Here is a 17491-nt window from a genome sequence, read left to right as displayed (position 1 = left end):
CCATTTGGTCTGTCTCCTTTCCCCAAGCCCCTCCACCGGGATGATTGGGGCAGACACTCTAGACCCACACTGAGACAATGATTCTCTCTCTGGCACATTTGGAACTGGGACAGAGAACTCTGGTCAGTCACAGCTGGCCTCAGAAGTAGGACAGCATATGAAAGGGAGCAGGTGAGGCCTTATTCAGCACGTATACAGGGAAGCAGAGGAAAGTGGGCTACGAAGAGAAGAGACCAAAGAAGTATCAGAAAGAGGAGATGAGAAACTAGGTTGCCCTGAGAGGGAAAGGAGGTGGCAAGAGCACAGCGTCTCCATTCCCAGGGGCCCCTCACGACTTTGTTCCTCCTCCCATGGGGCTTAGCCCTGGCACATGACCAGTCTCAGTTCTTTCAGCTCAGATCAGTGTGAGAGCTCTCTTTGACTTGAAACTCAACAAGCAGGGTTAAGCCAGTGGGCAGGCAAGGAGAGGGGCCAAGTCAGGGATCTGCTGCTTGATGCCTACCCTGGTGTTTTCATCATGCTGGCCTCTCAGTGACAGTCACACGGGTGATTCCTACTGGTAGAATTAGAGGTAACAAATTCATGGCTATCCTGGTTATCTCTCTCCATCTAGCCATTTCCTGGTACATTCTCTTGTGAAGTAGGGAAGTGGGTGGCCTTACGAAGCTACATCCAGAGTTTCGTCTAGTCTGGAATCTTCCTACATGGTGATTTGTACCTCCAGCTGACACTAGTCATTTATGTTTCAGAAACAAAAATCAACCAACAGGATAATTCGAATCCTCTTCAGCTTCTCCAAAAATTGATGAGGGCCAAGGAAAGGGACTCTGGTTTGTAGGTATGGCCCTGTCTCAGATTCCAAGGCAAATCCTGTGTCCAGCTAAAAGCTCTAGGGACCCTATTACAGGAGTTCAGGGGACATGGGCTACCCCGTATATTGTCCTGCTCTAATAAAAATGTGGGTTTTGACTTCTGGGCTTCTGCTTTCATGATGAGAGTGAGTCTCGGTTCCAATTCCCTGTCATAGAGCCTGTGTCTTTGATGACTAGGCCTTCATCCCCTGTCTGTACAACCCAACCAGGGTCCTGCACCCTTCAGAATCAGTACTCAGGGCTGGTGGGATGCCTTATTGGTGAAGAGCACGTGCTGCTCTTGCAGAAGACCAGAGTTTGGCTTCCCAGCACCCATGTCAGGTGGCTTGCAATCACAGTAATTCCTGTTCCAGGGGATCTGGCGCCCTCTTCTAGACTTCGGTACTTCAATATCAGCAGAGTGGGAATATTTATACAAGAGAAATTAGCAAAACTTTGGATCAGCACACATATACCTTGCATGCCACAAACTTATTTACTAAATGCTATTGCTTGAAACCATGCAAAGACAGCGTGGCTCACCTCATTCATAACAACAGGCTTCTACTAGATGTTTGAACCAGATATCTCCATAATTTGACACATTTATGCCCCATGCTTCATGTAGAGACATTTTTGTGTATGATAAATTTGGAATTTAAGTACTTTTAATTTAGTTAACTAGTTTCAGGTGAATGGAATGTTTAGGAAAAATATTGGGAGCAAATTAGACTCACGGTCAATCTCTTCTACACCATAAAACTTTCTTTAGGAAAACTCATGGTAGCCATTGGCTGTTTCTTAAGAAAATCATTTATATAGCTATGTGAAGAGTCGTTGTCACAGACCAGGAAGAATGCCTGAGCCAGAAGACCAGCTGGGCCAGGAAGGCTCCTGAAAACAAAGATGACCGACCTCCCTCCTGGCCAGCAAATGTAGGACAAAAAGCTCCTTGCGCCACCTACTGGAATTTAAAAGAACAATCTCTTTTCTTTTGATTAAAGGTACTGGATTTCTGTATGTTCTCTGTACATATGGAAAATATTTATGACACTCCTTAAGGTCAAGCTAAAGAAAAGAAGTTGCACTTTTCATCCTTATGAGGTAGCTCATCAACAGGATAAGATATAGAGACTTAAATCATTTCTTCTTCTTCTTCTTTTTTTTTTTTTTTTTGGTATTGGCATTGAACTTCTTGCACACCAGAGAAGGACTATGTCACAAAGTATATACTTAGTTCTGAAAAAGAAAGAAAAACTTGTTAAACAATAGGATCTTTGGTCACTCAGGCTGGCCTTGAATTCACTCTGTAGCCAAGTTAGGCCTTAGTCTTCCAAATAACTGAGAGTATATACTAAGAACCTATGTCACTGGGAGGTCCAGTTCAAACTTGTTTTTAAACTTATTCTTATTTATTACTAGTAATATTAGTGTGCACACTCATACACGCACACACACACACACACACACACACACACACACGCATATACCATGGCATGTAGGTGGAGATCGGAGGACAACTTTGTGGAGTTTTTCTCTCCTTCCACCTTTATGTACATTCCAGACATTAAACTCAGTTTGTTAAGCTTTTGTCACAAGTACTTTCACCTGCTGAGCCACCTTACCAGTTCCCCAAATGATTTCTTAAAAACTCTCAACAAGGGCTGGAGAGGTGGCTCAGAGGTTAAGTGCACTGGCTGCTCTTCCAGAGGTCCTGAGTTCAATTCCCAGCAACCACATAATGTCTCATAACCATTTGCAATGAGATCTGGTGCCCTCTTCTGGCATGGAGGTGTACATGCAGGAGGAATATTGTATGCATAATAAATAAATCTTTAAAATAAATTGTCAACAAGCATGCTGGACAGTGGTGGCCCACGCCTTTCATCCCAGCACCCAGGAGGCATAGACAATCGGATCTCTGTGAATAAGAAGTCAGCTTAGTCTACATAGTGAGTTCTAGGATGGCCAGGGTTATGCAGAGAGATCCGGCTCCCCCAATGCTAACAAGTACAGTAGATTGTAGTTGGCATTTACTCAGTGTCTTAGTTAGGATCTCTATTGCTGTGAAGGGACGCCACAACCACAGCACCTCTTATAAAGGAAAACATTTGACTGAGGTGGCAACTTACAGTTTCAGAAGTTCAGTCCATTATCATCATAACAGGGAGCATGGCAGAATGCAGGCAGACATGGTGCTGGAGGAGTAGCTGAGAGTCCTACATCTTGCAGGCAATGGGAAGTTGACTGAAACACTGGGTGGTACCCTAAGCATAGGAAACCTCAAAGCCCACCCCCACAGTGATGCATTTCATCCAGCAAGGCCACACCCACTCTAACAAACTCATACTTCCTAATAGTGTCACTCCCTTTGAGATTGTGGAGGCCAGTTACATTCAAACTACCACACGGAGCACTTAGACTATGCACTGTTCCATTTTATGAAACACTTCATGAAATTATTTCCATCTTAGGGGACTGAGATGATAGTGGGTAAAGTTCTTGTCACTTAAGCACAAGGACCTGGATTTGTATAGGGCCATATTATACAGGCCCATAGGTAATCCTCCTCTCATTTAAATAGGAGACTATAGTCTTTGGGAGCATAATTATTCATAAAACATTATAATTTCTCCTGACAGAAAATTTTGACTCCAAGATGCAAAGCCCAAAGGTATATCTCTCCCTTAATCTCTTTTCTTCACAGAGGTCAACATCAGTGAAGGGTTTAAAGCATCTCCTCCCCAGGTGCCTAAGACAGGAGCTTGCTTAAAAGACGCTTGTGTTTCTGAAGATGAGTAAATTTGGGTAAAGGAAAAAGTCTTTGCCTAAGACAGACGTAATCATCTGTCCTGCTGCAAAAGCACAGGTTTTATTAAAACTAATAAGAGAGAGTGAATTGTAGGGCCATATTATACAGATCCACATTTCTACTTTGTGTGGCGGCCAGAATTTCAGGCCAGTTTGCACCTGCCACATAGGAGGTGGTCGCCTAGCCTTTTGAGACAAACTGACGCCATCTTAAACAAAGGGTCAGGGTCTGCTAATGTCGCTCTGCTCCTTCTTTGTAATTCTGGGAGATTACCTGAAAAGAGATGTGAATTCAGTCTATGTGACAGCGCAGGCATAGACAGGAAGACGTGACAGAACGGGCATAGAAAGGTGTGGATGTGACCAAAGTCATTCTCCTGGCTACCTAGGAAATAAAATGCTAATGGATTTCCCCCTCAGTTTATGGTTTGGCATGAAAGCTGTTTGGAGAATAAACGTGGGTAAATTTTCAGCATGTAAACTCGGGATTTCATGAGGGATCACTAAAAACGCCCTCCAATAAAATGATGTGAGTTGTGTCTTTATTCCCACATCTCCCCGCTGGTCAGAGAAATAATTTATGGTCCAACCTCAACAGATTTGATCTCCAGCAACAACATAAAAAGCCAGGCATGGTGTGCAGGCTTACAACCCAAGCACAGGGGAGACAGGAGATCCCTGGAGTGCTGGGGCCAGGCGGCCCGACTAATCCACTGTCTCAAAAAAGTGGGTGGACAGTTCCTGAGGAACTCATACATAGGTTGACCTCTGGCTTATACATACATGCACACATATGTGCACCCACACACATATGTATACCTGTACACACACACAAAGCTATTTTCATTTCATAGTTAAGAAAGCAGCTTGAGGGATAAGGGTCTTTCAATTAAGTTTCTGTGCTCCTGGGAGAGAGGTTTTATATTGTCTGCTGCTCTGTATATTGCAGGCATTCCAATAATAGTTGAGTAAGATTGGAGGAGAGGATGTAGGGAAAACTGTGGTCAGGATGTAAAATAAATGAATAAATTTAATTAATAAAAAATTAATTGAGTGGTTTTTCACTGTAAATAACGGACATACCATTCTTCTTACTACTTTGAGCCCCTTAACCACAGTCTTTTATCAGCTTTTAGCTAAGGGAAAGAGCGAAAGAATTCCATTTATTTTGCTTGTGTACCTTCCCAAGAGAAGAGACCACGTTTACTGTAATATCTCATTAATTCCAAAATGAGTATGGATTACTCTCTTGGTTCTAGAAATGAGATTAATTGAAGCCTACCTGGAATTCAGTAGCCTTTTTTTGTTTTGTTTTTTTTTTTTTTTTTTTTTTTTGGTTTTTGTTTTCCTTCAAGGAGGAGTAATGACAGGTAATCACAAGGAAAGATCCAGAAAAGTTGTAGCTACAAGGTCTCTAGATGAATCACCTGGCCAATCCACAAAGAACAGACTTGCACACCTCACCTAGTTTAGTCCTAGGTGTCTGAGAAGAGGAAAATCCTGGCCTCTGAGAAACATGTGGATTTTTTTTTTTTTTGGTTGGTTGGTTTGGGTTTTTGTGTGTGTGGGGGGGGGTTAAAGGGTTTTGTTTGTTTGTTTGTTTTTGTTTGCTTTCAAGACAGGGATTCTCTGGCTATCTTGGAACTCACTCTGTAGACCAGGCTGGCCTCAAACTCAGAGATTTGCCTGCCTCTATCTCTGGAGTGTTGAGATAAAGAGAGTTCTGGGATTAAAAGTCTGTGACACCACCCAGCTGCAAGTGGACTTTTAAGAGAGAAAATCCAGATATGGGGAACATTTTGCTACTCAGTACAGATGCACAGAAACGAAAGCATGCACGGGACGGCAGTAGTTGCTAAGAACTGAATAATGTAGGCAATAAGAGTTCACAGAAAGCTTGAGTTTCATCCTCACAGCCTCATCACAATGTCTGGTCACAGCAAGGGCGGGAAAGGCCTGGGCAAAGGCGGCGCCAAGCGCTACCGCAAGGTTCTGCGCGACAACATCCAGGGCATCACCAAACCCGCCATCCGCCGCCTGGCCGGGCGTGGAGGAGTCAAGCTCATCTCCGGCCTCATCTACAAGGAGACCCGCGGGGTGCTGAAGGTGTTCCTGGAGAACGTGATCCGCGACGCGGTCACCTACACAGAGCACGCCAAGCGCCAAGACCGTCACCGCCATGGACGTGGTCTACTTGCTCAAGCGCCAGGGCCGCACCCTCTACGGCTTCGGCGGCTGAACTGTTGTAGGTTCGCTTCCAATAAAGGCCCTTTTCAGGGCCACCAAAAAAAAAAAGAAGAAAATTTATTTAAAAAAAAAAAAGAGTTCACAGAAGGGAGAGGTTCCATTCACACTCACGTATGCTGACCTCAAGATCTGCATCATCTTTTCTTGGGCTGCAGTATCACCATAAGCTTTGAAAGAGTACCTCGGTATGACTCAAAAGAAGTAACTCAATTTCTTCTCTGGTGGCTTGGGGTGATAGTGAGAAGGTTTGCAGGCAGCAATAGCGGGAGAGATGAGGAAAAGACCAGAGACCTGACCCCAAAGGCTGGCAGGATAGATTCTGGGAGACCTTATCTGGCTACCAAGGTTAGAGTTGTTTGTTTAATAAGACTGGGTCTCACTTTGTAGCCTGGGCTAACCTGGAACCCTCTCAGTAATTTTGCTACTGCTTCCCAAGTGCTGGAATCACAGTCACACCCCACCACACCTGGCGGATTTACTTTTATATAAAGGAAATAAAAAGGACTACTTGCTGTTTGGCAAGTCCAACATCAAAGCACTAATCTCCCATGAGGGCCTGCTTGCTGTGTTATTGTCCTGCCCCCCCACCACCACCACCACTGCCCAGTGTGTGTGTGCGTGTGCATATGCGTGTATGCATGTATGTGTGCACAGTGGTAGACTGTAGTTCTTTCTGGACTTTGCTTTATGGAAGTCCTCAGATAGGTGTTTAAAAGCAGTCACGTGGGTCGTCCCCAGAGCCCTCTAAACTAATTGGCCCATGACGCTGCTTTGATGTTTCTAATGTTCAGTTAATGAGTATCCCATGGTAAAGGAGGGCATGACTCACTGGCATGAGAAACAGATGCCCCTTGCAGGGGAAGATGGATGGTGCCTTGCTTCAATCAGGAGAAATGTTCTTGGCCCTGGGATAACAAGAATCAGACATTCACACTAGAGAAGTACAAAGACTCCAGAAGGTGTCAGTGTGGGGCTGGTGGTGTAAATCATAGAGCATGTACTTAGCATGTTTAGGGTCCGCGTTACACCCTGGCACCACACAGAGAGCAAAGAATGCAGCAAGTCTAGATCAGTGCTTCTTAGAAGGAGGTGTTTACACACTTCATGGAAAATGATAAAATTCAGATTCTGACTCTGAAGATCTCAGAAACTGCCATAGACTATTCCCAAAAGCTTACTAAGTGTTGGGATGCTGCCCGTCTACAGAGTAAGGCCTACATGGCTAAGATGTATCACTGTGTTCACATCCTCATATACATCTCAAAAATGGAAGAAGAGGAGCCTCAAGCCGGTCAAACCCTGGGGTTCCAGGGGCAGGGGTGACATTGTTAGTTGACTAGATTAAGGCTGGGCAAGGGCTGAGGAAATGCAGCTTTCGGTCTATGGGGGCATTTCCACAGGGGACTGCCATGTGGGAGACTGACTGGGTGTGGGGTATGGGTTCTGCCCTTAATGGTACCTTCCAACAGGGCCCAGCTTGTATAAAATAGAGAAGCCAGATGAAGGCTGTGGCTATAAGCCACTTTCCTTCTGAGTAGCACGTCCATGCTGCCGTCATCATCTGACAGACTCGAAATTCTTCAGCTTTTAAAGTTAGACTTAATAGCTGGTACTCTCCAGGGAACTTCCAGACTTTCAGTTTCCAGATTGGGGCTGCTGAGGCATCCAGCTTCCTGAACTGGGAAGCCACTGGGTTCTCTGCTTCTCTAGCATGCAGTTGGTCATTGCTGAACTGCACCAACTACATCATCTCCCGCCTCTCTCCCCTCCTGTCCCTTCCCTTCCTTTTCCTTTTCCTCTTTTCTTCTCCTCCTCCTTTCCATACCTCTCTCTCAGCTCTATCCTCTTAGATAACCCTAATTCTTTTTTTGGGGGGGGGGTCAAAACAGGGTTTCTCTGTGTAGCCCTGCTGTCCTGGAACTCTCCCTGTAGGCCAGGCTGGTCTTGAACTTAAAAATACCCACCTGTCTCTGTCTCCTGACTGCTAGAATTAAAGGTGTGTGCCACCACTTCCTGGCAGAGAACTCAAATTCTTTCTCTCACTTCACAATCTGAAATCAAAAACACTTTTTTACTTTAATTATTTATCCTGTGTGCCAACACTGCTTGCACATTCATTGAGGTCAGAGGACAACTTGTGGGAGGCAGGTCTCTCAATCCACTGCATGAGTTCCCTAGATCGAACTCAGCTTGGTGACAAGCACCTATACCCACTAAGCCATTCAGACGTCCACGGTTTAAATCCTGATATAACCAAAACTTTTGTAGACAGATCTTTTCTTCCCACCCACCAGTTTCCAAATAACCAACACGGAGACTTAATATGAATTACAAATGTTTAACCGATACTTCAGGCTTGTTACTATCTAACTCTTAATATTTAAATTATCCTATATTTCTTATCTACCCTCTGGCTCATGGCTTGTTACCTCATTTTCTACATGCCTAGCTTCTTCTGTGTCTGCTGGCATCTCCTCTGACTGTACCCTTCTTCATCCCAGCATCCTAGTTTGGTTGTCCTACCTATACTTCCTGCCTGGCTACCAGCCTGTAAGCTTTTTATTAAACCAATTAGAGTGACAAATCTTTACAGAGTACAAAATGATTATTCCACAGCAAACTTTATTTATTAGAATGTTCCCTGTAAAATTGTGAAAATTAGGGGTGGGGAAAGTCAAGATTGGTTCCCAGGTCTTCATTGCTGTATTATTTCTGTAAGATATCAACCATAAATACAGTGGTTTAAAACAATATGAATGTATGAGCATAAAATTCTGTATTTTAAAAGTTTAACCCAGATCACACCAGGCTAAAACTGAGAAGTTGGGAAAGCTGTTTTGCTTCCTTGGTTCGCTGTATGGGAAGGCCTCCTGTAGGTGAACTTTTCTTTCCCACCCACCAAATAGCCAACAGAGACACTTAATATTAATTATAAATGCTCGGCAAATAGCTCAGGCTTATTACTAACTAGCTCTTACAACTTAAATTAATTCATTTCTGTTGATCTATGTATTGCCAGGGGGCTTTACCTGTCCTCCAGCATGTCTTGCTCCCTCTGCATCTCCTGGCAACTCTTCTAACTCTGCCCTTCTTCTTCCCAGCATTCTCCTAGTCTGGCTCTCCTGCCCAGTCTCTCCTGCCCAGCTATAGGCCAGTCAGCTCTTTACTAACCAATGAGAGTAATACATAGTTACAGTAGAGATTGTTCCACAGCACCTTCCATCTTCAAAGTCAGTAGCAATATCTTGTGTGGTGTTGGCACACACCTGTCATCCTGTATTCTGGAAGCTAAGGCAATAGGATCAGGAGTTTGAGGCTATTTGAGGCTATGGAGCAAGACCCTATCTCCAAAAATCAAAACAACCAGTGCCAATCACTACCACCACAAATCCATTGTATTAATTACTTTTCTATTGTTGTAATAAAACATTTCGACCAAGGCAACTTATAGGAGTGGGTTAGTTTGAATGTAACCAGCCCCCATTATCTCATAAGGAGTGGCACTATTTGGAAGTATGGCTTTGTTGGAGTAGGTATGGCCTTGTTGGAGGAAGTGTGTCACTGTGGGGGTGGGCTTTGAGGTCTCATATATGCTCAAGCACACCAGTGTTTCAGACCACTTCCTGTTGCCTGCTGGTCAAGTTTTAGGAATCTCAGCACCTTCTCTAGCACCATGTCTGCCTGAACACCACCAAGTCACACCATGATGATAATGGATTAAACCTCCTGAAAATGTAAAGCACCCCAGTTAAATGTTTTTCCTTCATAAGAGTTGCTGTGGTCATGGTGACTCTTCACAGCAATAGCAATCCTAACTAAGACAAGAAGGAAAGGTTTATTTGGGTATGGATCCAGAATAATTAGAGACCATCACCATCATGGTATTGATGTGTGGCACCAGGCAGGCAAGCAACTGGAGCAGGAAGCTAAGAGTCACATCTTTAAGGGCAAGCAGGAGACAGAGAGCAAACTAGGAATGGTGCAAGTCTTTTAACACCTCAAAGCTGGTTTTCAATGGCATACTTTCTGCAGTGAGGTCACACCTCCTAACCTACTCAAATAATACCACCAACTTGGGATCAAGTGCTCAATGCCAGACACTATGAAGGACATCTCATTTAAACCACAGCCACCATCCTTAACTACACTTGTCTAGCAATTACAGGTCATGGGGATTATGACACTGAAACTTTTAGCGCCATTATTTTTCCTGTACACCTATAATAATGTACATATTATCTGTATGACAATATTTAATATTGATTTGTATTTTATTTGTCATTATTATTTTTGGTGTTCTAGAGAGGGTCTCATGTAGCTGAGGATGATGAACTTCTGATCCTCACTAAATGCTAGATTATAAGCATGCCCCATCACTCCTAGTTTTTTCCAGTGTTGGAAATAAAACCCAGGGATTCTTATAGACTAGGCAAGTGCTCTCTTAAGGTAGCCCCTCATGAGGCTATTCTAATTTTCTTCTGTTTTATGCAAATTGAGTTTTATACGTGTATCTTCTTTTTCAAAAAATATAAAAGGTGATAAGATATCGGTAGGGGGGCTGGAGAGATGGCTCAGTTGTTAAGAGCACTGCCTGCTCTTCCAAAGGTCCTGAGTTCAATTCCCAGCAACCACATGGTGGCTCACAACCATCTGTAATGGGATCTGGTGCCCTCTTCTGGCCTGCAGGCATACATGCAGACAGAATACTGAGAATACTGTGTACATAATAAATAAATAAAATCTTTAAAAAAGAAAAAAAAGAAATAGAAAATCATTAAAAAAAAGAGAGATATTGGTAGGGCAGTCTTAGGATGAAGCTTGTAATCTCTCTCTCTCTCTCTCTCTCTCTCTCTCTCTCTCTCTCTCTGTGTGTGTGTGTGTGTAAGCCAGATATCAACCTCAAGTTTCTTTCTCAGGTGCCATCTATTGTGTTTTGTGGAGACAAGGCCTCTTAGTGGGTTGGCACTCCTAAGGCTAGACTGACTGGTCATTGAGCCCCATGGACCCGCCACCTCTGTGCCAGGATCCAGGCCCTCTTCTTATGAGGCAAGTCCTTGACAGACTTTCATCTCCTCAGCTCTCTGGCGGGTTTCTTTGTTTTGCATCACACAGGTTCACGATATCAAATTTGTCTTCCTCACCATTGTTATGATTTATGGCTGTTTCCCCTGCTGATGTGCGGGACCACAGCGTGTGGGAGACAGACAGATACACCATGTAGAGAAAGTTTGGGTATAGTTTATTTAGTGGGTATTGGGAAGGGTATAAGGGTAAGGGGGTCATGGAGGAAAAGAGAAAGGGAAAGAGAAATGGACAGAGAAAGAGAGGAAAGAGGAGGGGGAAAGAGAGAAGAGGCTGCTTCTTCAGAAGAAGGATGGAAAGGGAAAGAGAAGGAGAGGAGACATGAGATCAGCTTGCTTAGTTGGGAAGTGGGAGACTGGGAGTGGATGGGGCTTGTCTCTTAAAGGGGCAGCTAACCAGATGACAGCCCAGGCCAGGAGAATTATAACAACCATGGACCCTAGGAAATAAGCATAATCTCCAGAGGGCACAGTCTCTTAGTGCACCAAACACAGCAGCAAATGGGTTTCCTTTAAAAACTATTTCAGAGCAGAGCAAAGCTGAGATAAAGCCTACCCTGTGCAAAACTTCAAGGTTCACTCCTTAGAAGAAGCATGCACAAGGCTATGAGCCTGTTGCGTAATCCGTCAGTGGGATCTTAAACAGTTAATAATAATTCATCTGTTTCGTGGTGTAGGTGCTCATGCAAGCAAGACAAGCATTCTATTAACTGAGCTACATCCCCAACCTCAGTATCATATTTTTAAATTTAATTTTGTGTGACTCTGTGTTTGTGTGTATGTGCGCGCACATGCGCGCGCATATATGCATGCAGTGCCATCAGAGACCAGAAAAGAACTGCGTATTCCCCTGGAATTGGAATTTGAGGCAGTTGTGAGTCGAATCAAAAAAAAAAAAAAAAAAAAAAAAAAAAACAGAGAATATTGTTGTTCCCTGTGCCTGACCCCATGCACACCTCCTGACCCGCATAATGAACAGAGGGAGGCCAGGCTGGGAGCCGCCTCAGGTCTGGGTTCCCTCTAAAGACTAACGTCCACGACCCAATAGCCTTGTGGCCTCGTGGCCTCCCCAGCCTGGCCCGCGCCCAGGGCGGTGCTTAACGCAGGAGCCCTTTAGACCCTCAATAGACCTGGACCCCAATTCGGGGCCGGAGCCGCACCACCGAGACGGGAGCCTAGAGAGGCCGCCCCGCCCGCATTCCCCTCCACTCCGCCCCGCCGCCTCTATCCCCGGAAGTTGTAGCTGAGCACTCGCCAGCAAGCGCCTTACCTCGGGGATCTGGAGCGTCGGTGCTTGCCGAGCCGTCACCATGCCTGTAAGTGTTTGACTTTGGGTTCGGGCTTACTTTCTTTCGGGCTTTCTATCCATCCGGCGCCTCGGCAGGCGGCTCAGCCCGCGGCGTCTCCTGGCCATCCACGCGGCTGGCGGTGCGGGCTGGGGCGCGGCGGGCTTGTCCCGACTTGCCCGGGCGGCGTGGCGTGGCGTGGCTGGCCCTGCTTAGCCGGAGCGCGAGCGAGCGGGCCGCGGATGGAGAGTCGCTTCCAGCCAAAGGCGGGGAGTGGGGGGGGGGGGGTATCTCTTCTGCTCGCTAACGGCCCTCGAAGCTCTGACAACGGTCGTTCCACCCCGGGCGGCCACGAGGCAGCCCGGTGCTGGCGATCGGGTGTGGAGCCCCGGGGCTGAGGTCATCCCGGCCTTGCTCTGATCGGCTGCGCTGCTTCCTCCCCGGAGCCTGAGCCAGAGTCTTGTTCTTACTTAGCTCTGCTGGCTTTCCAACCGAAGGAAGAAGGGGTTCTCTATCATAAGCGCCTCCACCGCCGCAAAGTCCCAAGACAAGGACTCGGCGAACGCAAAGTATGGGTGGAAGTGGTCCCTCTGCGGAGGATGCCTGTTGCTCTTGCTTTGCGTTCGTCCTGTGGTTAAATCCTCCCCCAGTGTGCTTTGACTCCAGCAGTAACAGTATGCTTCTTTACTCAGCTGGCTAGAGATCTTTTACACCCTTCCTTGGAAGACGAAAAGAAGAAACATAAGAAGAAACGGCTGGTTCAGAGCCCAAATTCTTACTTCATGGATGTGAAATGTCCAGGTAAATTTTCAAATTTTCTTGTCCGGAAGGAAGCTTCTGAGGATCCACAGTTGAATAGAATTGAGATCACAGAATTGTCGCAGGGACATTTTAAATAAACATAATCAAGGTTTAGTAGGAACATATGGGAGCCCGGTGAAGCCAGGTTAGATTCAAGTCTTCCAGCTGCTGTTCATTAAGGTGATGGATTTTCTTTTTTCACTGTACAGTGAAAGTATGTTGATTCTCCAGTCTCGAATTGTGCTGTCTGAGGTTTCCATTATCCATCCATATGTGGCTGTTTAGTACTTAGGACATGACAGTGAAACTGGAGACAGTCTCTATGTGTAAAACACCAAACTCCGAAGACAACCTGAAAAAGATGACGCAAAGTCTGTTGCATTCTGAAATGTTAATGTTTCAGAAATACTAAGTTTAATAAAAGTTCACCTTAAAAAAAACCAAACTTAAGTGGCTTCAAAAATACTTTGTTCCATGTGTGACCTGCTGTCATAGCAGGGACTAGGGTTCACAGGAAATGTGTAAAAGCATCTCTCATTGTATAAGCAGCATGTATTTACGTGATGAGACAGAACTCTGTTTTCATCTGCTTTGCAAACTTTTAATGTATTGTTCCCTTTTGTTTGTTTTTAGGCTGCTACAAGATTACTACAGTTTTCAGCCATGCTCAGACAGTGGTTCTTTGTGTAGGTTGTTCAACAGTGCTGTGCCAGCCCACAGGAGGAAAAGCCAGGCTCACAGAAGGTATAGCCTTTGGCATTTTCTAACCCAGTAATAAGATTTAGAAGGTTTATTGTGGGCTCTTTAAAGAGTCCTCTGTTCAGATAGGTAAGCTGCTTATGCCTTTGATACTACAGTTGTTTTTCTAACTTTAGAATATTTAGTCTTACATTCTTATTCTCCTTGTGTTATTAACTTGGAATAAATTAAAAAATAAATAAATTAAAAAGTCAGAATGAGATTTTAAAACATTTTCTCATACAGTTGGTGCATAAAAGAGTTTTTTGTTTTTGTTTTTGCCATTGCCAAATAAGGAACAAATATCTCAGATGTATCAATTAAACTGCCCCCTTTTTATTTTTATGGACATCTATTTAATACTAAATTAAAAAATCTAATTTACTTTTTAACTTCACTTTAATACAATAAATAAAAATAATTGTGTATATATTTTTTCATAATAATATATTCAGGTTTATAATTCCTTGAATTTTGCTTGTGATATTTTGGGGAACTGTGAATTCCATATTTTCACTGGAAGAGTTACAAATGCCCTAGCAGTAAATCCAAGATCTATTTGGTGTGACTGGGTGAGATCAGAGTCCAAAGTAAGGTGTGTAAGAATGGGATGAGGTGGCGCACGCCTTTAATCCTAGCAATTAAGAGGCAGAGGCAGGTGGCCTTCATGAGTTCAGCCTGATCCACGTAGTGAGTTCCAGGGCAACCGGGACTAAGTAGAGATAATCCTGCCTCAAAAAATCAAAACAAACAAACACATTGCCTACTGTTATTAATAAGCACTTTCAGGTTGCTGAAACTTATTTCATGCCATGATCATGGGAGTTTGTATGCATATGCTAACAGATGAAGTCAAAGTGCATCTGGCAAATTTGTGACCTGGGAGAAGAACTCTAACCAGAGCTAACTTTGTGGGAGACTGTTTGAGTAGAGGAAAGGACTGAGGAGAAAGATAAGAGATCTTCAAAACAGTGTGAACTGTTGGGGTGGGGTTTATGGTCTCAGATAGAGTCCATGACATAATTTGAATAACTTGTACAACATTTATTATAGCAAAATTATATATTAATTTATATTAATAATACTCAGAAACTTCAGTTTTCTGCCTAAAATCTAATGTTCCTTTCTTTAATCTGATTCCTAAAGCTTTTTTTTTTTTAACTTAAAAAGCACTTTTTACTACTAAAATCACACCAAAGATAGAGTAAGATGTTTAATACACTTTCTTGATTCCTTTGCAGGCTGTTCATTTAGAAGAAAGCAACACTAAACATCTATACAAGTTCCTGAGTTTGCGTTTTTCACAGAAAGCCTTATCAAGTTTAGTGACTCTACCAAGACAATGTAACTGTGTTTGATTTTATAAAGTATACAACAGTGATCTCCTATTTTGGTGTCAGTTTTTCAATAAAGTTTTAATTATAGACAAGTTCACCCCCCTGCTTTTTTCTTTTATTGTACATGCGAGTATGCTATACATTTAAGTTGTACTGTGTATGTTGATCTTGGTTTAAACATTTTAAACTAGTATTTTGACTAGTTTGTGTCCCATTTCGAACCTAAATATTTGACTTTCAGACCATTCTAAATTGCATCGAGTGCTGTTAAATATATCTTTTTAGGATATTAATAGCTCCATTTTCACACATGTAGGCAAAGCGTTCTGTCAAGCCATGGTATTGCTGTTATTCCATGCTTTGACATTTATTTCAAAGGTATTGTCAGAATAGGAAATTCTCCCAATTTATTTCTTTTCCATTTGGCTCTGTACCTTAGAAAGCAAAGAATTGGGGCTGGGGCTGTAGCTCAGTGGTAGAGCACTTGCCCAGGACACACAAGGCCCTCGTTGAATCCCCAGTACTTCTAGAAAGGGGAAAAATAGCCCTGTAGATTTAGTTTAGAAACCTACCTTTTAAATAATTCCTTAGGAATGTAGTTCTTGTGTGCTAATTGGTCTGTAGCAACAGAAATTGGAGCTGCCACTACTGCCCAGACCCAGTGCTCAGCAGACCCTCAGCCCTGTCCATCCATGTTCTGTTTTCATGGCTCTCACCTCATGTTGTATGTTTAGAACAATCAGTGTGTAGGAGGATGGCTGTAGTTTCTCTGTAGTTTTGGAGCCTGTCCTGGAACTAGGTCTTAAAGACCAGGCTGGCCTCGAACTTGGAGATCCGCCTGCCTCTGCTCCCCGAGTACTGGGATTAAGGCGTGCGCCACCACTGCCCGGCATGGTGCCATCTTTTTATAGTGCCATCTTTGTTTTTCATTTTGTATTTTGAGCAATACATTGTTCTTGGTTTGCAGTCAAATTTTCTAATGAAAATCTGTAATTATTTTGTAGCTGTATTATTTCAGGCCCTTGCACATGTTAGGCATGTTATGTCTATCACTGGGCTGTATTTCCAGGCCCAATTTATATTTTATGTGACTTGGTTTACTAAACTGTTAAAGTTGTATCCCACAAAATGTGATTTTGGAGGACTGGCCAGTTTTTAGAATATTTTTTTAGCATGAGTATTATAAAGTTGTACTTTCCTCCAGATATCCCCATTTCTTGGCCAATCAAGGCACGGTTGTGTTGACTACTTGCTGTAAAACAAGCCACCCCCAAGTTTAATGGCTTAAGTGATGATCTGTTTTTCTCATGGTTATGTAAACTGGCTGCTTCCTCTGCTGGTCTCATCTAGTTTCACTTACACAGCTGTAACGGGCAGTGAAGCTGAGCTGGGTCCAGCATGGTTTTAGTCATGCCTCTCAACTAGTGCTAGCCGGTGTCTAGGACAACGTGGTTCTTCAGTAAGCCAGCAGTGGGTCTCAGGCAGTGAAAGCAAGCTGGACCGCCCCTTCTACCACATTTGACAGGTCAGGAGCAGGAAAGTCAGCCTAGCTTAAAGGGTAAGGAACAACTTGGCCTGTGAGTGGCAAAATCACACAGGTTACAGCCCAACAGAATGGGAGGAAACTGGCTAGTAAAGGGTTTACTATGGTTTGTTATCTTCTCATTTCCTTGACACTTTATGTATGTAGTACATAATTTCCTTATGTGATACATACTATTGCTTTCTATTGCATTATACAAATATAGTACATGTTTTCTCCCTTCCTCAAAACTCAGGACAGTTACTGTAATCTGGTCAAGTTTATAAAATCCAGTTTGTTGTAACTGCTGTCAACTACCAAGTTGTGATGTTATATTGCACTAGCCACCGTTTCTCTTTTTTCATATGAAAGGTAGGCTTCTAAATAGCTTTGCCAATTAGAATTTTAGACTCCATTACCTACTTACTCCCTATCCTGTGAGCATATTCATAATTTTTTTGTTGTTGTGACAGAGTTTCTCTATGTAGTCCTGTCTTGGAACTCACTAAGTAGACCAGGCAGGCCTCAAATTCAAAAAGATTTGCCTGTTTCTACCTACCTGAGTACTAGGATTAAAGGCATGTAACTTCATACCTGGTCAGTTCTTAAATACTTTAATTTTTCCTGGTCTGAGTAAGTAAACTATGTGAAAAATTTGGAGAAATTTCAAAAGATTAAAGGACATGTGAAAATAATATCTAACTTCTTAAGTTTTAGGTAAAAGCAAATAAAAACAATTGTGCTGTCAGATGCTAAAAAAATTAAGTTGCCATATAAACAAGGTTTGTGTAAAACTATTCAAGTGGTTTCTCTTTTG

At 43.4% G+C, this 17491-nt stretch overlaps 1 protein-coding gene and 1 pseudogene across 1 annotated transcript; both read left to right on the top strand.

Annotated features, from left to right (window-relative positions):
* Positions 1–5459: 5459 nt before the first annotated feature.
* LOC121466143 lies at positions 5460–5901 on the top strand (annotated as a pseudogene).
* Positions 5902–12159: 6258 nt separating this feature from the next.
* On the top strand, positions 12160–15249 carry Rps27l (ribosomal protein S27 like). Its single transcript, XM_041679689.1, has 4 exons — positions 12160–12306; positions 12969–13077; positions 13711–13821; positions 15057–15249. The coding sequence occupies exons 1-4, from the start codon at positions 12301–12303 to the stop codon at positions 15083–15085; spliced, it is 255 nt and encodes an 84-aa protein (XP_041535623.1). The 5' UTR covers positions 12160–12300; the 3' UTR covers positions 15086–15249.
* The last annotated feature ends 2242 nt before the right edge of the window (positions 15250–17491 follow it).

This window comes from Microtus oregoni, unplaced genomic scaffold, assembly GCF_018167655.1.
Source record: "Microtus oregoni isolate MIOR12 unplaced genomic scaffold, Mior012 000032F_ref0000030, whole genome shotgun sequence".
In the NCBI taxonomy this organism is placed as follows: Eukaryota; Metazoa; Chordata; class Mammalia; order Rodentia; family Cricetidae; genus Microtus; species Microtus oregoni.
Note: the sequence above shows the minus strand (reverse complement) of the source record. Positions and strands in the feature narration are given on the sequence as shown.